Source organism: Cervus canadensis, chromosome 13 (assembly GCF_019320065.1).
Source record: "Cervus canadensis isolate Bull #8, Minnesota chromosome 13, ASM1932006v1, whole genome shotgun sequence".
In the NCBI taxonomy this organism is placed as follows: Eukaryota; Metazoa; Chordata; class Mammalia; order Artiodactyla; family Cervidae; genus Cervus; species Cervus canadensis.
The window spans coordinates 73,292,196-73,311,118 of NC_057398.1; the positions used below are offsets into that span (position 1 = coordinate 73,292,196).

Genomic DNA, 18,923 nt, shown 5'->3' on the forward strand with positions numbered 1-18,923 from the left:
AAACACCAAAACAAGGGTTTCCCTGGTGTCTCAGGGGTAAATAATCCACCTGCCAATGCAGGAGACATGAATTCGATCCCTGATCCAGGAAAAGCCCATGTGCTGTGAAGTAACTAGCCTGTGTGCCACAACTATTGAGCCTGTGCTGTAGAGCCAGGGAACCACGGCTAACGAACCCATGTGCTGCAACCACTGAAGCCCACACACCCTAGAACCTGTGCTCTGCAACAAGAGAAGCCATCACAACAAGAAGTACTTGCTCTGCAACTAGAGAAAAGCCTGTGCAGCAATGAAGACCCAGTGTAGCCAAAAGTAAATAAATTATAAAACCAAAAAAAGTGTTGGCAAGATACGGAGAAACTGGAACCCTTGTGCACTGTTGGTGGGAACGTTAAATAGTGCACCTGCTATGGAAAATAGTATGGAGATTCCTCAAAAAAATTAAAAATAGAATTACTGTATGAGCTAGGATTTCCACTTCTGGGTATATACTCCCCAAAATTGAAAGCAGGTGCTGAAAGAGCTATTTATATATCACATTTATAGCAGCAATTATTCACCATAGCCAAAATCTGGAAGTGACCCAAGTGTCCACTGACAGAGGAATGGATAAACAAAATGTGGTATATACATACAATGACATAGTATTCAGCCTTTAAAAGATACAAAATTTTTATACATGCTTAAACATGATTGAACCTGGAGGGACATTATGCTAAGTGAAATAAACCAATCACAAAAGGATAAATACTATATGATTCCACTTATGTGAGGTTCCTTGCGGTAGTCAAATTCCTGAAGACAGGAAGAATGGTGGGTACCAGGGCTGGGGAGAGAGGGACTGGGGGATTAGTGTTTAAGTATAATGTTTAGTTGAAAATATTCTGGAGATGTGAATGTACTTAATGGTATGCTTTTTTTTTTTTTTTAACTACCAACAACATTCGGGGGGAAAGGGTGGCGTGACATGGAAGAGAAAATATAACTTGTTTAACACTTTACTGGTGGACTGTGCTATTCTTTTCCTTTGGGGAAGCCAGATTTTACAAGGGGAGACATTCACGAGGCAATAGTAACGGTTTGGTTTGTTTGTTTATGAACTGTGGCTTCAGTTGGTTATTAACAGGCTGCCTGTGACAGGGATTGAAGTCTGTTTTACAATGGTCCGGTAAACCTTGGCCTTTCCCATAGGGATCCTGAGCTCTACTTCTGAGGGTTCTATGCGTCCAACAAATGTTCATAGATTTAAATGCAATGATCTGAGTTACCCTCAGTTATTTGACTTGAGTCTTGAACCAGCCCCTCCCCCACCAAGGAATTAGGAATATGAATTTACTAATAACAAATACTTACATTTCGCTTACTGTTCCAGAAACTGTCCTAAAGCCTTTTAATATAGCAACTCATTTAACCCTAAGAATTCTATGAATAAAGCACTACTGTTGCCCATTTTACACATGAGAAAACTGAGGCACAGAGCTGTAAAGCTATACACCTATTAAGTGGTGGGAATGAGGTTCAAACAGAAAAACCTTCTGGCCCAGCGCTTTTGCTCCTAATTTTTAGGCGCCTAAGGTCCACGACTGGGACGTTAATGACACTGAAGTGATCTCAAGGTCCTAAATGGAGAATGGAACTTGGTGGTGAAGTTATTCCTTGACTGAGAGCCTGCCTCCCTGCTCCAGCAGTTGCTGGGCTCCTGAGGTCTAACGGTGAAGCAAGGCAAAGGGGCTTCTGGGTTTTAGGTCAAAAATTTTGAAGCTGTTAAGTTTCCCTCCAATTCAGAAGCAGCCCCTTGCTGACGAATCAGCTGCCTAGCCCACAGGTATTGCTGTCAGTGGAGTTTATAGATGACCAAGACAGGCGAAATGATGTATCATTAAGCTAACATTAAATAACACTGAGCCCTTCATAAATCTTTTTTCTCAGTCGTCCTAAGGCGCGACCCAAGACGAATCTGCAACTCCGGAGTGGCAACCAGGGGGCGGGACGAGCAGCGACCATTTTTGTTTTGCGGCCGTGCGCTCTCAGAGAATCTTGACAAACAGGACCTCACGGAGGAGGCGGGGCCTCTCCGCGGGCGGGGCGGAGCCTGGAGGGACGTGATGATTCAAACGGACCAATGAGCTCCGCGCATCTGGCAGGAGCTGCCAATGACCTGTCGTGCTGGGGCGGAGTCCACAGGCCCTAGTGGGTTCGGTAGTCCGGCGGCTTTGGCGCATTTTCGGCTGGTTTGATTCATCCATTTTGAAGAGACTGGGGAGCGGGGGGCTCGTCTGATTAAGGGGCCCTGAACCAGGGAGCGGCGGAGTCTGAGAAGCCAGCAGCTCGGGGCTCGGCGGCAGCGGCCTCCTCGGCCGAAGTTGGGGGGGGTGGGGCGCCGAGCGCGCGGGGTGGGGGGGGTCCTGGTCTTTGGCTCCTCGACTCGGTCCTGTTTCGACAGCGAACATGTCTCGGCCTGTCAGGTCAGTGCGGAGTCCGAGGCCTGGAACGGGCTGGAGGGGGCTGGGTGACTGGTGGGGGAGCGGGGTGGGGGGGGAGGGGTGCCGAGGCGCAGCGCCGGCCCTCTCCGCGCCGCGCGCGGCCTCCTCCCTTTCGGGCCCCGCGCGCGCCCCTGAGCGCGGGGGGCCTGGCTGGCGCGCGGGGCTGCGCGGGGGCGGCGGCCGCGCGCCCGAGCGCGGGCTCCTCCCCGCCCCGCGCCGCTGCAGGGCCCGGGGCCGCGTTGCCGCCTCCCCCACTCGCCGCACTGGGCCGGGCCGGAGGGGGAGGGGTGTGAAGTCGGCGCCCCCGCGCAGGCCCCACCTCCTCGGGGCCGGCCCCGCGGGCTTGGGGGCTTGGCCCGGCCTCATTGGGGCGGGGGTGGGGGTGGGGGCAGAAACGCCTTGGAGCGCCTGCCCCGCGCGGCCCGCGTCGGGGTTGGGGGAGGCGGCCCGCTCTCTGGCGGACGGGGGTGCTCCCTGCCGGGCGGGAGGGGCCACGCTACCGAGGGCCCCGCCTCCGTCCTCCGGGGTCTCTGCAGGGCCCCGCCTCCCGGATCGGGGCCGGGCGTGGGCGGGACGCGTTCTTTTCCCCTCCGGCCAGAGGAAGAGTTCGGGGCTGGGCCCTGGCGCGGATCGCGGCCTCTGCCGCTCCTGAGGGTTTCTGAGCTGGGTGACATGCCGCTCCTCCCGTCCTGAGTTCGCTCCCGGCCCCCGTCTAGAAATGCCCTTTCTCGGGGAAGCGTCCCTGCTGAGGGAGGTGCGGGTCAACTTGCACGGCCTAAATCCCGAGTGCTCGTCCTTCCCGCTACCCGGCTCTATTATCACGTGGCCGAACACGTCTCGGGTGTGTTTGTAATCTTCTTTTTACCTCCCGAATAACTTTAATAATAAACGGGCTAGGGTCGGGCAATCGTTGGACTTCATTCTGAGACTGTCAACAAGTTTGCCGTTCCCCAGCGCCCGGTGGAATCGCCCTCTGTCGTCCTCCTGGCTATTGTATGGAATGTGCCATTTATGGAGGGGTGTGGCTTAATCCAATCTGTTGCGGCCTTAAGAAGGAGCGCTGTTGCTAATAAATGTTATTTTTAACATAATGTCCTTGAGGCTTTCAATGTAAGGATTGACTGCTTGGCGTGGCGTTTTCTGGATAAATCGGTTTCGTCTTTAGGTATTTTAACAGTGTCTTCCCCCTTCTCCATTCCAAGTTTTGTGAGAAACGGAAGTATTTTGACCTAGAGCTGTAAAGGGAGGTTTGGAACCCCGGAAAGGGTTTTTAAATGTTGCACACCGTTCTGTCTCCAGACTAGACTGTCCACTCCAACTGATGGTGGTCTGGGGCTGCATACTCCTGCGCTCCGGGTGGGCGTGAGGAGAGTGCTCACTAACTACCTGACAGAGCAGCCTTTCTGCTTAATTTCAACCCGCATCTCTGATACCTTACCATCGCCACCGGGAGGAGTTCTGCCTGCATTTTGGCACGGAGTCTGAATCGATAGTTCAAATTATAGTATGCATACTTTTTTGCATAATAATTGACCGGTGTATCGGGTCAATTTTCGTAGAGTATTTTCTTTAGGATCAGAACAAACAGGACAATTATCATAATAAAGATTTGTTTCACCTGGATTGGATCTTCTGTCTTCTGGAAGTAAATTACTGCGTGATGAAAATGTAACCGCAGGTCACTAGGTTTTGATGACTCTTCATTGTTGTAACTTTACTCCTCTGCCTGAGTTTGTGCCCCCAGATTTATATGTTGGGACAGGAACATCTTTTATCTCTTGAAAATTTGGATTTTTTTAATATCACCAGGTGGGAATAAAGACATTAAGCACGTTCTAATGCGTTTTTTTGGTAGGCATTGGGATTTGTGCACAACTTTTTTCTTAGTATGTTAAAAGTAATTTTTTTCAAGTGTTTATTTGCCCCTAGTTGAAGAATGAAGTTAAATATATTGTAGACTTTGAGTCTCTTTCAAATTATTAATTTCAAGCAACTTGGTTTCTGATTATATATTTAGCGATGAAGTCTCTTTGTAACTGTTTTTCAAGTCTTTTACCTACTCTTGATCAATAATAAAGCAGAAATAATTAAACTTGAGTTTGGTGGTTTGTTAAATTTGCAATAAAAAAAGTTCTGTCTTAGGGAAGTGCTTTTATTTGAAGGTGTAATTGAATCTGTGTACTTGAAGGAATGTAACCAAAATTTACAGATGTTGACACAGTATCAGAATCATCAACCTCCTTTAAAAACAAACCAAAAACAAAAAAAAGCACGTGTTGGATAAGTGTCTATGCAGCTTCTTTTGGGGTATGTTTCTGTCCTTAGGCCTGTATATAATTTTGAGGGTTTTCTGGTTTACATTTTTGCTATGCCTATATTAATGTTAACCTAAGCATTTAAAGAAGATTTAGAAATGTACTAATGGCTGCTTGACACCAGTTTCCAAATGAGTGGAATTGATCAGCTATGGCAGGGTTTTCCATAGATGTGTGCGCAACACATATCTAAGTAGTTTTGTTCAGGCTGTATTGCTCTCTCTTCACCTTTTATAGTATATGACTCACATATAAATGAGAGCTTAAATATTTTAGGCCTTGGGTTCAAATTTATAGCATAAAACTACAGTCTTAGAGCCAGAAAGAAATTTAGGCAAATTCGTCTTGCAAGTGACTTTATGTGGGGACCTGGACAAGTGAAGTGCCTTGCGTAACCCGCTAACACATGCCAATATTGGGCCTAGAACCTAGATTTCTTAATTTCCAGCCCTGCTTACCCTCATCCTCCCCCTTCCCACATAAATGCTCTACCTTCTACCAGATAAGTATTGATGTTACTTGACTGTATGACACTTTCAACTTTTGTTTTCATGACTCTTATCCTTTGAGGTAGGGACTAAAAATGCTACTACTTGTAAAAGATGAAAAAGAAAGCTCAGAGATTTACTGACTTGCCCAGACTAGAAAGTGGGTTTTTTGAAATTCAGCTTGGTGTATTCTCCAGAGATCGTCTCTTATTGAAAATACTCCCAAGTCACTCAGATCAATCTATTTCTTCTCTCTCCATCTTGTAAGTACTTGATACCCTGCCTCTTTTTGTTTAGTACTTGAGATTGCAAAGAACCTTTAACATTGAAAGTTTAGGCTCTTACAGATTGATAAAAATACTTTTGGTCTTGTTTATAGTTTTGTTGAGAATTAACAGCTTTCCCAAGATTTTGAATTGCTTTATTTTCAAAGAGAATTTTGTTTGGAATGTGTCTGGATTTCTTTTTTATTTTTTTAAAGACACTCACTCTTACCGGGAAATTAGTTTCAAAAGGGCCTGTTAAAGGGAAAACAGGAAAAAAGGGCCTGTTAAACTTAGAAACCTGAAAATTTTAGATAGTTTGGATTTTGATACCAAGTATACACAGTGCTAAGTCAACTGCGACTGTAGCTGGCCAAGCTCCTCTGTCCAAGGGATTCTCCAGGCAAGAATACAGGAATGGACAGCCATTCCCTTCTCCAGGGGATCTTCCCTACTCAGGGATCAAACCCGCATCTCTTAACGTCTCCTCCTGCATTGTCGAGCCGGTTCTTTACCACTAGCGTCACCTGGAAAGCCCACAAGTAGACACTAAGTGTCATATACTAATAAATGTGGTTTTAGATTAGCCTGATTCCTTGTATCTCATCTTATTCTTTATGTCCAGGGTGTGTGTGTGTGTGTGTGTGTGTGTGTGTGTGCATGTGAAACTCTTCATAGACTTTACCTTCCAAAATATCTCACATAACTTGCAAAGCCTGAATAATGGAGGAGTTAATTTTATAACAACACTTAAATACTCAACATTTGCCAACATATATATATGTAATGTGAAAACTATAACAAGACAACGTTGGGAATTCCCTGGCAGTCTAGAGCTTAGGACTTTTGGTGCTTTAACTGCGATGGCCCAGGTTTGATCCCTGTTTGGGGAACTTAAGATCCTCCTGCAAGCTGTCTGTGTGGCACAGCCAGAAAAGCAAGTGTTTTAAGTTTGATTTTAGAGAAATTACATTTCTCTAAATGTAAATAAACATTTGCTAAGTATAAATACAGAATCAGGTACTCCACTCGAGGATTTCACTTTATCTTGTGTCATCCTTATCACCCTGTAACAGAACATTTTTAAAAATTCCAAATAACAGATGACAAAATAGGTTTCAATAGTACGTTACTCAGTGTCACAGAACCATCAAACAGAGCCAGTATTTGAACTGAGATTTTCTGAGTACAATGCTGGCATGCATTCTGTGGTACCACTCTCCTTCCTAGTGTTTGGCATGAAGATGGGCAAATGCTTTTTATTTAGTCATCTCTAATGGTGAGTGCATTCTGTATGCACCAGTGGTTAAGATTTATATAGAAAATAGTTGAGGGGAAATATATGGCCAAAATGTTTTAAATAGCGATCTATGTTTTTTTCCAACTCAATCTTTAACTTTCAGAGATAAGTTTTAATTAAAAGCATTTTTTAAAAGAACAACTAGAAAGAACTTCAGCTTAGTCCAATACCATCTGTTTGAAGTGATAACTTTGAAGTCAAGGAGCTAAGGTGTAGAAATAATAGTAAAGGTGGATTTAGGCTGCATGAGTCTTACTTAAATATTTAAGTCTCTTCCAGATTTGTATTTATTGTATTTGATTACACACCGAATGTATTACAGGTCCACAATCCTTAGTTTGAAACCATTGGGGGACTATATGTGTTTGAGAGTTCAATATTTTCAAGAATTTTAAGCAGGTAACAAAATTTTTAAAAAAAGAAGTAACAGGGTTCCTATACCCTATATATAATGTACCATCACCAGTCTGGGGTAGTGCTTCTATAATGAAACACATTAATCTCTGGTAAAACCTAGGAATTTTTGCACTAAAATTCTAAAAATCCTCTCATTTGCCCCTCGTATGTTTACCACCGTATAAATTATGAAAAAGCTTGGTTTTCAGAACTTTTTGAATTTCAAAATCATAGATGAGAGAATGGACCTTTTAACAGTGCAGTCCCTTTCTCAACCTTTAATTTTAGAAAAAGTAAAATCACTCAAAACTCAATAGAGCTATTACTGAGAAACACTTTGTGCCAGTTCTGCAGGGTGCTTTACACATTTTTCAAAATCTTGAAACAACTCTTTAAGCAAAGTATGTATATTATCCCTATTTTGTATGTGAGATAGCTGAAACTTAGATAATTACATAATTGGCCCAGTTGACCTAACCACTAAGAGGAAGCAGGAATTCAAATAGAAACTGTGGCCAATCCAAAGCCAGTGTGACCTTTTCTGTGAGTCACTGCCTCGGGGTATTACTCACATGGTAGTAGCACACTTGGCCATCTTTGGAGGGGTTTATGGTTTATAGCAGAACTTTGCTGGACAAGACCAACTTTAAAGTGAGCTGGGGAGGGGTGTGAATGGAGGAAAGGAGAGTTTCGGGGGAAGAGAATATGCAAAGAGGTTCATTGAAGGGTTAGGACACTTGAATGTAGAGGAAAACGCACTGAAGTAGTGTGAGGTTTTTGTGGGAAGAAAATAGCATTGCTTTAAGTGAACACCGTAAGTGGATTCCAAAACCACCTAAAGGACACCACAGGACATTAATGGGCTCATTTTACATATACACATAGATGCAAGAATGCCAAACATAGCTGAATCTAGTATGTATTAAAAATATCAAGTAGAATATGTCCCAGAAACAAAATGTAGAATCTTTCACTGATTTCATCATGTTATTAAACAACCAAAGGAGAAAGACCATTTGAAAAGGTTCAGCACCAATTATAAAATTCATTAGTAGGCTACAATTAGTAGGAAATTAATAAATTGGAGTTGATTTAACTTGACAAAAGTTAGAAATTAAGTGGTTGAGTTTTAGTGATTGAAATCATTTAGCAATACAACTCATTAGTAAGGAGAAGTAACTTGGAATAAAGAAAGGGAGATTGGTTTTATTTATGTTTTTGGTCTGTTTTCCCCAGAAAGATAAAAAACAAGGCCACCATCCTGTGTAACTCTGGGATACCAACCCAGTTAACATTCACGTTACAGTCCATGTGAATGGTGCCTCTCTGGAGTTGATAGTTAATGATACACAGTTACATAGAGTTTGCAAACTTGACTCACTTGAACTTAATGAAGTTGTTGAGTATCCTGTGAAGTATTACTTCTGTTTGCCTTTTTTAATTCTTAGCTGCAAAGAGAAATAAACATATCACTCTGGATTATGAAGAAGTGGCTTCTTGGATTGTTGAGTCTAGAAATAGAGACTGCAGTGTTGTAGACAGTAAGAGAAAACATTTGATCTAGCACATGACAACTTGATCAAACTGGGGCCTCCCTTTGTTTTGTCTCAAAAAGTGTATTACTGTCTAAGTTCTAGGAAGTGGAACTGATTGTTACAGAATTGTATTGCCATATTTTAAAATAACTAGTATCTAAATAGTCAGAGGTGTTTGAAAAACTTTAGGTTGCCAGAGTGTTTCAACTGGCTCTATTTTCAGGTGCTTCTTAGTATCTTTTGAACTGTGTACCTGTACAGTTACCTGCAAAGCAAGGTGATCTTCAGGAAGATTTCATCTCTCAAGATAAAATGACCCAGAAAGTGAATTTCTTAAGAAACTAAAACTTAAAAAATAAAAAATGAAAGAAACTAAAACTTAGCTCCACTGAGAAATAAAAATCCAGCCAGCTATTCATTGAGCTGGGACAACAGACTATCTTCCACAGAAGCTACAACTAGAAAGATTTATAATAATTTATAATGATGAATAAATACAAACAATTTATAATAATATTTTGACTACTGCTTTCCCACTGAGTTCTCTAAAATCAGACTGTCAAACTCTGCTGTTTGATATTGCATCATTTAGAGTGAAACATCACACTTTTGTCAGGAAAAGCTGTCCTTTTGATGCAGAGAACTGTCCTTGATTTAAATTTTAGAGCCTCAAATAAGGGCTTCCTGGGCACAAAATTCACATCTACCTTAACTTCTTTGCCAAGAAATAGGACCCAAGGTCCACTTCACAGTCTAAACCTGATGAAGACCCCTTTTCACACTGTCCTACTGTGCTTTGAGCCCATCAAGACACTGATTCATTTAAATTTCACCTAAATTTTACCCTTCCCCAAATCCTTTTCAGTTTTCCTGTTTGGTTAGATGCTCCACACTTCTGGTGTTCCATCATCTTTATTGTAATGAGTCAGTAAATCTGACTTTCTTAGGCTACATATTTGTCCCTGATAGTTGTGTGAAGACAACTGGAAGAGTCCAGTGAAGTTTCCAAGACTTTGCTGCAGACAGGACTCTACTTGGTAATGTGCTCATCTGAGACCCCTTTAGTCTCACCTGCTTGAGGTTTACTCTTGCTAATTGCATAGTTTTTGCACTTTATTATGTTGGGAAATGTTTTCCTATATGGAGGGACTGAATATATTTTGGGAGTAAGGAATGCCATGTAACAGTTCATATTTATTCACCTGGACTGAAATACTAGCAAGTTGGTAAAAGGTTTAGGAGGGAATTATAATAACTATCTAATATATATTTGGCTCATCATTCAGAATGCCTTTATTCTTGTGCAGAAGTTAGAAATTTACTTTTCCCATTTGAAGAACTGAGAACTCTTTCCTGTAACATTCTTGATTTTTTAATTTTTTTTTAATTTTTATTTAAAATTTTTTGCTTTCTTGTATCTTGTGACTGGTTTTGAATTCTATTTAATTGTAAAAAGCAGAATGATATAAGATACAGTTAAAGCAACATTTCTTAGCCAAAAGGAACATGAAGTTCAAAGATAAGCAATTATGAGAAATTATCCTGAATTGAATTTACGTATCTCAGCTTCTATGAACTAATTTTCTCACATCCTGAGAAAATTTGGCACATGAATAATCTTGAGAGTTAGAAAAATAGAGGCAAATGTCTTAAGTTTTAAGGGGAGAGTGGATAGTGATTGTTGATAAGCAGAAACTTTCATATTTAGCCTTGAAGGAAAGAGTGGAAACTGTCACATCAATTTTAAGGGCTGCTCTGTGGGAGAAAGTTTAGATTTAGACCATGGTAAGACCAGGAGCTAGACAAGACAATTGGTGAGTGGACTTCAGAGGCAGATCTCACCATACTGGAAACTTCCATTATGGAGTTTTCTTAGAATTAGTAGCCTTGGAAGATCATGAAAGGTCCTTAGTCAAGCCCTTACAGTACATCTGTTAATAGGATAATGTGTTTTGGGTAAGATTGGGTTAGCTCCCAGGTCCAGTAGTTCTCGTACCTGGTGGTATATCACCCTTCTCCCTGACCCCCACAGGCCACTAACCTTGGATAGGCTTTATGAGTGCTTAAGCTTAAAAAAGTGATGTTCTTGAAAAGACTAATTAAAGTAGGGAGAAATGTTAACTTTTGTGGCCACGGATTATAACTGTTTCTTGTAAAAGTGAAACTACTTTGGAAATTAGTATATTCTAAAGCAGTGGTTCTCAAGACATTTTTGATGAGGTTCCTGTAAGAAATAGGTTTGACATTGCAGTTTTGTTACATGTAAGAATACAAACACAGAAACAAGCTTCAGGCACTTGCCAGTTATTTATGTACAATTTTCTCTGATATTTTCTATTTGCTGCTTTTTCTTTTAAAGATCTAGTTACAGGGAATTCCCTGGTGGTCCAGTAGTTAAGGCTCAGTGCTCTCACCCCCTGGTGGGGGGAACTAAGATCCCCCACCTGTGTGGCAAAAAAAATAAAATGCTAGTTACACATCAGTAAGGGCTTCCCTTTGGAACAATGGACTGGTTCCAAATTGGGAAAGGAGTACATCAAGGCTGTATATTGTCACCTTGCTTATTTAACTTACATGCAGAATACATCATGCGAAGTGCTGGACTGGATGAAGCACAAGCTGGAATCAAGATTTTTGGGAGAAATAGCAATAACCTCAGATACGCAGATGACACCACCGTGATGGCAGAAAGTGAAGAGGAACTAAAGAGCCTCTTGATGAAAGTGAAAGAGAAGAATGAAAAAGTTGGCTTAAAACTCAACATTCAGAAAACTAAGATCTTGGCATCTGGTCCCATCACTTCATGGCAAATAGATGGGGAAACAATGGAAACAGTGACAGACTTTATTTTCGTGGGCTCCAAAATCACTGCAGATGGTGACTGCAGCCATGAAATTAAGACATTCCTTGGGAGAAAAGCTATGACAAGCCTAGATAGCATATTAAAAAGCAGAGACATTACTTTGCCAACAAAGGTCTGTCTAGTGAAAGCTATGGTTTTTCCGGTAGTCATGTGTGGATGTGAGAGTTGGACCATAAAGAAAGCTGAGCGCCAAAGAATTGATGCTTTTAAATTGTGGTATTGGAGAAGACTCTTGAGAGTCCCTTGGACTGCAAGGAGATCCAACCAGTCGATCTTAAAGGAAATCAGTCCTGAATGTTCATTGGAAGGACTGATGCTGAAGCGCCAAAACTTTGGCCACCTGATGTGAAGAACTGACTCATTGGAAAAGACCCTGATGCTGGGAGAGACTGAAGGCAGAAGAAGGGGACGACGGGATGAGTTGCTTGGATGGCATCACTGACTCAATGAACATAAGTCTGAGCAAGCTCCAGGTGTTGGTGATGGACAGGGAGGCCTGGCATGCTGCATTGCATGGGGTTGCAAAGAGACACGACTGAGCGACTGAACTAACTAACTAACCCAGGGAGCTCAATGGGTAAAGAACCTGTGTACAATGCAGGAGACACAGGAGTTGTGGGTTTGATCCTTGGGTCAGGGAAATCCCCTGGGGGAGGGCATGGCGACCTTTTGTCTGGAGGCTCCCATGGACACAGGAGTCAACAGAGTCGCAAAGAGTTGGACCCGACTGAAGTGATTGAGCACACTCGAAGGCGTATATCAGTAAATTGACTTCAGGACCCAATAATGGGTTGTGACTGACAGACTAAAAAACATTGTTCTAGATATTTACCACTTACATGATTAGTGAAAAAAGCTATGTTAGCTGTTTTGGGTTTCTCAAAACTCAGATTTCAAGTGCATTTTAAGTGCCTAATGAGAAACTAAATTCTAGAAAACTAGGTATTTCTTCTTCCCTGCATTGACCAGAGCAGTGTGATTTCTTCAGGGTTACAAATGGAAGGATAGTCCGCTTGAATGAGCTAAACAATGTAAGTTGTTTATAAGTTCTTTCTGGTTTTCCTTGAGAAAATGATTTTGTGCTCTTTAAGTAGTATAAAGCTTAAGGTGTCAACAATTAAATGTGTGTTTCTATTTTAAAGTTCTGCTTCCTTACCTGGAATTTGATGTGAACGTTTGTTATAGATTAGCATCAAATTTTGTGGTTTTAATTGTTTTCTCATCTGTAAGGTTAAGAGGGTTAGTTGAGATCATCTCAAAGGTGTGGTAATTTTCATCTCTGAAATACTGTTCATTCCCTGATAGCTCAGCTGGTAAAAAAAAAAATCCGCCTGCAATGTGGGAGACCTGGGTTCGACCCCTGGGTTTGGAAGATTCCCTGAAGAAGGGAATCTTCAGTATTCCCTTCTTCAGTATTCTGGCCTGAAGAATTCCATGGGGTCGCGAAGAGTTGGGCATGACTGAGTGACTTTCACTTCACTTGATCTTTAGAATGTTGTTCAAATATTATTGACTTGGTCTTAGATGGTTGCTGCTATAAGAAAAAAAAGATATTTGGGGGGTAGACTCACCATTATTTAGTAGAAGGAAGTTGATGATCAAGAGAGAGGAAGAAAAAAAATCCTATTGCTTGAGTTAGCCATATTTGGTACCAAAAATGGATCTTTTCTTGTTCTTTTTCTAGCTTCCAACTTTACCTTTCATTTTTGCACTTTATACCAATGCAAAAGTGAGGACTTATCTCAGAGCCCTCTGGTGGTCATCCAGGAATTGGTTCATGTGTAACCAAGTTACCTTTAGAATCTAAATATAGTGATTATATCAGCTTTTAAAATAAGAGCAGGCACATAATTGAAGTTTTTGTGTTCCTATAGTTTCTATTTTAAACATTTGTTTTCCTTACTGGATTACAGTTCTGCTTTCTAGTGTAAATTTTTAGACTTGTTTAAATGGAACTCCATTTGATTTGAGTAATAGAAATTGATCGAACTTGAATGGTGGATTTAAAATAGCTAGTATTGCTACTTTCTCTGGCCTAAATGGTAACTGGAAACTTTATCATAGAGTTGAAAATAATGCTAAAATAGGTATTTTGACATTGCATTTTAGTGAAATGAACAACAAACTCTTGAACACGATCTTTCTAAATAATACTAGAACCAGACACAGTGTTTTTAAGAGGAGTGATTTAATCATGCTGTTCAGATAAATAGTTCAAGAGTGTTATGTATTCAGGTGGGTTCAAGATTGCAGTGGTATTCTGGATGGAACAGTTTAGTGCTTACAAGAAATAATGGCTACTGTTTATTGGATAATTGTGTGCCTGGCACTCACAGCAACCTTGAGAGACAGGTGTTGTTATTTCTGTCTTACAGGTGAGAAAACTGAAGTTCAAAGAGGGGAAGTAACTGGGAGTCACAGGATTTAAACCCAATTTTAAAAATCCATGTTTTTAACTTTTATGCTGTATTGAAAAATTTTAATTTAATTTGTTTTAATTGGAGAATCATTGCTTCCACAGTGTCTGTATTGAAATTTTGTGTTGTCCTCCCAGTTTGAGTGTTTGATGTTCATTTTGCACTGAAGGGTTGGTTTTGGCATTTGATAGTTGCTCCAGCGGTTAAGACTCCATGCTTTCATCATAACATGTTTGTAGTTTTTCTGTGTTGAAAATTAGGATAGAAAAAAATACATTGATACGAAATATGGGACTTCCTTGGTGGTCCAAGGAACTAAGAAAGATCCCACATGCCATGCAGCATGGCCAAACTAAGAAAAACGTACTAAATAATTTTTTGGCTGTGCCAGGTGACTTGCAAGATCTTAGTTCCTTGACTGAGTATTGAACCCTGGACCACCGCAGTGAAAGTACCAAGTCCTAAGCACTGGACTGCTAGGGAATTCCCCTTTCAAATCTCTTAAATCTAAAATAAAGTTTTTTCGTTTGGAGAAAACTGAATTTTCTTTTGTTGTTAAGGGCAGTGGGATTGAAAGTCTGATAGGTTAAAACCTCCAGTGGCACATACATCCTCCCTTCTGTTGCCCTTTCTCACCCTAATCCTTTGCGGAGGCCAAATCCATTCACTCATCAAACCTTCCTTGAATCTGATGTTGTAAGTGAAGGAGAGACAGCCTCTGTCCTCAAGAAGTCCACGTTTAATAGAGGAGACAAACATTAGTGGTTTATGTAGTATCAGTAAGGGATTAAAGGTGTTGAGAGGTGATGTTGTAGCTGATATGAATGAGACTGATACAAATAGCATTCTAAGCAAGGAAGCTGCAGGACCAAGTGGTTGGGAAAAAAAAAAACCTGATTGGTGGAATTATGCCTCCTGGTGTTGATTGTTAAGTGGCAAGAAATGAGATCCAAAAAGACTTTAAGGAGCTGCTGCTGCTAAGTCGCTTCAGTCGTGTCCGACTCTGTGCGACCCCATAGACGGCAGCTCACCAGGCTCCCCCATCCCTGTTATTCTCTAGGCAATAACACTGGAGTGGGTTGCCATTTCCTTCTCCAATGCATGAAAGTGAAAAGTGAAAGTGAAGTCACTCAGTCGTGTCCAACTCTTAGTGACCCCATGGACTGCAGCCTACCAGGCTCCTCCCATGGGATTTTCCAGGCAAGAGTACTAGAGTTGGTTGCCATTGCCTTCTCCAGACTTTAAGGAGATTGGATGATTAACCTCTACAGTATTTTCTATAATTAAATTTCTAACAGAGCTCTTAAAATTTGGCCCTAAGAGCAAAAAGTTCAGAAAATATTTGAGTGCCTACCTGTTCTGTAGCGCAGTGTGGACATAAGACATAATTGTTACCTTCAAAGAGCTCAAATTAGTGAAGAAAACAAATGGTACCGCAGTATATGTTAAGATGTGTGGTGCCCAAAAGGATCATTGACTACTTGAATTTGAAAAAGTCGTGTTTTTCATTAAACTTTGATAATTGTGTTTAATTTTATAGAGCAACTTTTTAGATCAATCTTGCAACTTAGGTCATCAGTTCCAACAGCTGAGGAACTGGGGCCCAGAGAGTAAGGCCAATGCCTGAAGTTCTAGAACCAGAACCTAGAAATCCTCTTGGCAGATTCTGTATTTATCACTACATAATTCCTTTCTAAGGAGTGTTTCTAGGGATACACTAGAGAAGTGTAACTATCATTAGCAAACTGTTAGAAAGTTCTTTATATTGAACCCATACTTAATCTGACCACCAAATGTAACGTGTTTTCCCTTTTGCAAGTTAAAAAAAAATCCCAATTTATTCAGTTGTTCTTCATATGAAGAAGGAAGGAGGAGAAGAAAATGTCTACCCACTGCAGTATTCTTGCCTGGAGAATCCCCACGGACAGAGGAACCTGGCGGGCTACAGTCCATGGGGTTCCAAAGAGACACAACTTAATGATTTAAGAACAACAATGATCCTTTTCCATTATGATTACTTGCCTTTATACAGTATCATAGGATATGTCTATCGATCCCTGGAAATTGTACCACATTTTAGCTGCAGTTCCACCAGCATGAATACCCTAAAATTATTATACCTGCAGTTTCAGAATCTGTACATAATTATTAGAAGTTGAAGTTTAAAACTCCCCCTCCTGGACCCTTTCCCCCCTGCTTCAGCATCCCATTTCCTTGATTCTAAGTAACGCAGAAAAGGGCCATCTTTGCATTGGGTTCATAATGTTGTTTCTCATGGTATCTGTCATTAAAAATCACTATTTTGCTAGAACATGAATATTTACTAGCTCCCCCAATAGTTTTGTGTGTTTTTTTTTTTTTTTAAGAAAAAAAATTTTTTTTAATTGTGGTAAAGTAGCATATTTACCATCTTAACTGGTTTTTTCCCGATTCTTTTATATAATTTTATTTATTTGCTTTTGGCTGTGCCGCATCTTCATTGCTGTGTGGGCCCTTCTCCAGTTGCAGCGACCAGGTTGGGCTGCTCGGGCTTCTCACTGCAGTGGCTTCTCTGGTTGTAGATCACAGGCTCCAGGGCTCATGGGCTTCAGTAGTTGTGTTCATGGGCCCAATAATTGTGGCGCACAAACTTAGTTGCTCTGCCACATGTAGGATTTTCCTGCATCAGGGATTGAACCTAGCCTCCTGCCTCCTGTATTTAAAGGTGGATTCTGTACCACTGAGCCACCAAGAAAGCCCCATCTTAACCATTTTAAACGTATGGTTCAGTAGTTAAATACATTCACATTTTTGTGCATTCAGTCTCTAGAACTCTTGTAAAACTGAAACGATACATACCATTGACTTCTCCATCTTCCTCTACCCCACTCCTGGCAAACACCATTCTACTTTTTGTCTCTCTGCATTTGACTAGGTAACTCATGTAAGTAGAATTAATAGTCATGTTTTTTAAATTAACTTTCCTAATAGAATGGTATCTTTAATATATAAACTCAGTTTCTTAAAACATAGTTACAATATATTTTATAGTTTTGCATCTTGACTCATTGAGGCAATAAAGTCAGAAGATAATTCATTGTTGGCAGACTAAAGAAAAACAATGCAAAATTTCTTACGGGTCTTTTTCCCTCTTTAATCAAGAGTGAGTGTGTCCATAGGGCTTCCCTGGTAGCTCAGTGGTAAAAAAAAACCTGCCTGCCAACACAGGAGGCACAGGTTTGATCCCTGATCTGGGAAGATCCCACATGCCACAGAGCAACTAAGCGTGGGGGGCCACAACTCCTGAGCCTATAGCTCTCAAGCCCATGAGCCTCGACTACCAAAGCCTGAAGGTCCTAGAGCCTGTGCGCCATAACATGAAGCCCCCACTTACCACAGGTTGAGGAAAACCTGTGCACAACGGAGACCCAGCACAGCTTGGAAGAGTGCGACTGTACCTTCTTGCACATCTAAGCCCCAAGCATGTGTTCAGAATTCACTCCTACTCTCTCATTTTTGCATATTATATAGACGTTGCACCTGTACTTGAATTCTGACTGCCCTGTTTTTGCTTTTAAATGGTGTCTTAATCTATTGTTGTGTTGTTATTTAGTCACTAAGTTGTGTCCGACTCTCTGCGACCCCATAGACTGTAGCCCACTAGGCTCCTCTGTCCATGGAATTTCCCAGGCAAGAATACTGGAGTGGGTTGCCGTTTCCTTCTCCAGGGGATCTTCCCCACCCAGGGATCGAACCCCTGTCTCCTGCATTAGCACGTGGATTCTTTACCACTGAGCAACCTGGGAAGGGTCTTAATCTATCAAACCAGGAATAGTCCTCGGCTTAGGTTTAAGTGTAGTTGGTGGTATGTTTCTCTTAGTTCTTTAAATTCATTTGTTCAATTTCCCCTTAGTTAATAGTGCATCTAAAGTTCTTCTAAATGCCAGGCTGTTTGGATACTAACATGGAAGCTCTTATATCTCTCTTAAGGGAGAAATTTTAAACTTCTAGGTTTAGAATATGAAGTAGAAAAATGGGAATTAAATTTGTTTGAGGTATTAAAGATGCTTTACCTAGGAAGAAATACTTCTAAAAGTACTTTTAAGTACTTAAAGCTGAGCGCCGAAGAATTGATGCTTTTGAACTGTGGTATTGGAGAAGACTCTTGAGAGTCCCTTGTACTGAAAGGAGATCCAACCAGTCCATCCTAAAGGAAATCAGTCCTGAATATTCATTGGAAGGACAGACTGAAGCTGAAACTCCAAAACTTTGGCCGCCTGATGCAAAGAGCTGACTCGTTGGAAAAGACCCTGATGCTGGGAAAGACTGAAGGCAGGAGGAGAAGGGGATGACAGAGGATGAGATGGTTGGATGGCATCACTGACTCAATGGACATGAGTTTGAGCAAACTCCGAGAGTTGGTGATGGACAGGGAAGGCTGGCTTGCTGCAGTCCATGGGGTCACAAAGAGTCAGACAAGACTGAGCGACTGAACTGAAAGGACTTAAAAATCATTGAGCCAAGTAGATACATAAATTTGTTTCTCTAATAAATGCTCTTTAGGGGAGTTTCCTGGTGGTATAGTGGGTAGGATTCCATCCAGGCTGTCACTGCTGTGGGAAGGGAACTGAGATCTGCAAGCTGTGAGGTGCGGCCCCCAGAATGCTCTTTAATAAAGAGCATCTTTATATATATATTTGGCTGTGCTGGATCTTAACTGCAGCATATGCAATCTAGTTCCCTGACCAGGAATGAACCTGAGTTCCCTGCATCGGGAGCACTGAGTCTTAACCACTGAACCACCAGGTAAGTCCCAAAGAATAGCTTTTGAATGAATCAGTTTCTTCCATTCCCTTCTGTGTAAAGCTTAACTTACAGTCGCCA

At 41.4% G+C, this 18,923-nt stretch overlaps 1 protein-coding gene across 2 annotated transcripts in view; it reads left to right on the plus strand.

Moving 5' to 3' along the window:
- The first annotated feature begins 2,235 nt into the window (after positions 1–2,235).
- NUCKS1 (nuclear casein kinase and cyclin dependent kinase substrate 1) overlaps positions 2,236–18,923 on the plus strand; it is a 32,332-nt gene continuing 15,644 nt past the window's right edge. Inside the window, exon 1 of one of the 2 annotated variants that reach the window (XM_043484885.1) lies at positions 2,236–2,465. In XM_043484885.1, coding sequence (XP_043340820.1) covers positions 2,449–2,465 — 17 coding nt within the window. In that variant the 5' untranslated portion in view covers positions 2,236–2,448. The remainder of the gene's footprint in view (positions 2,466–18,923) is intronic. The other variant, XM_043484884.1, reaches the window with a different exon arrangement.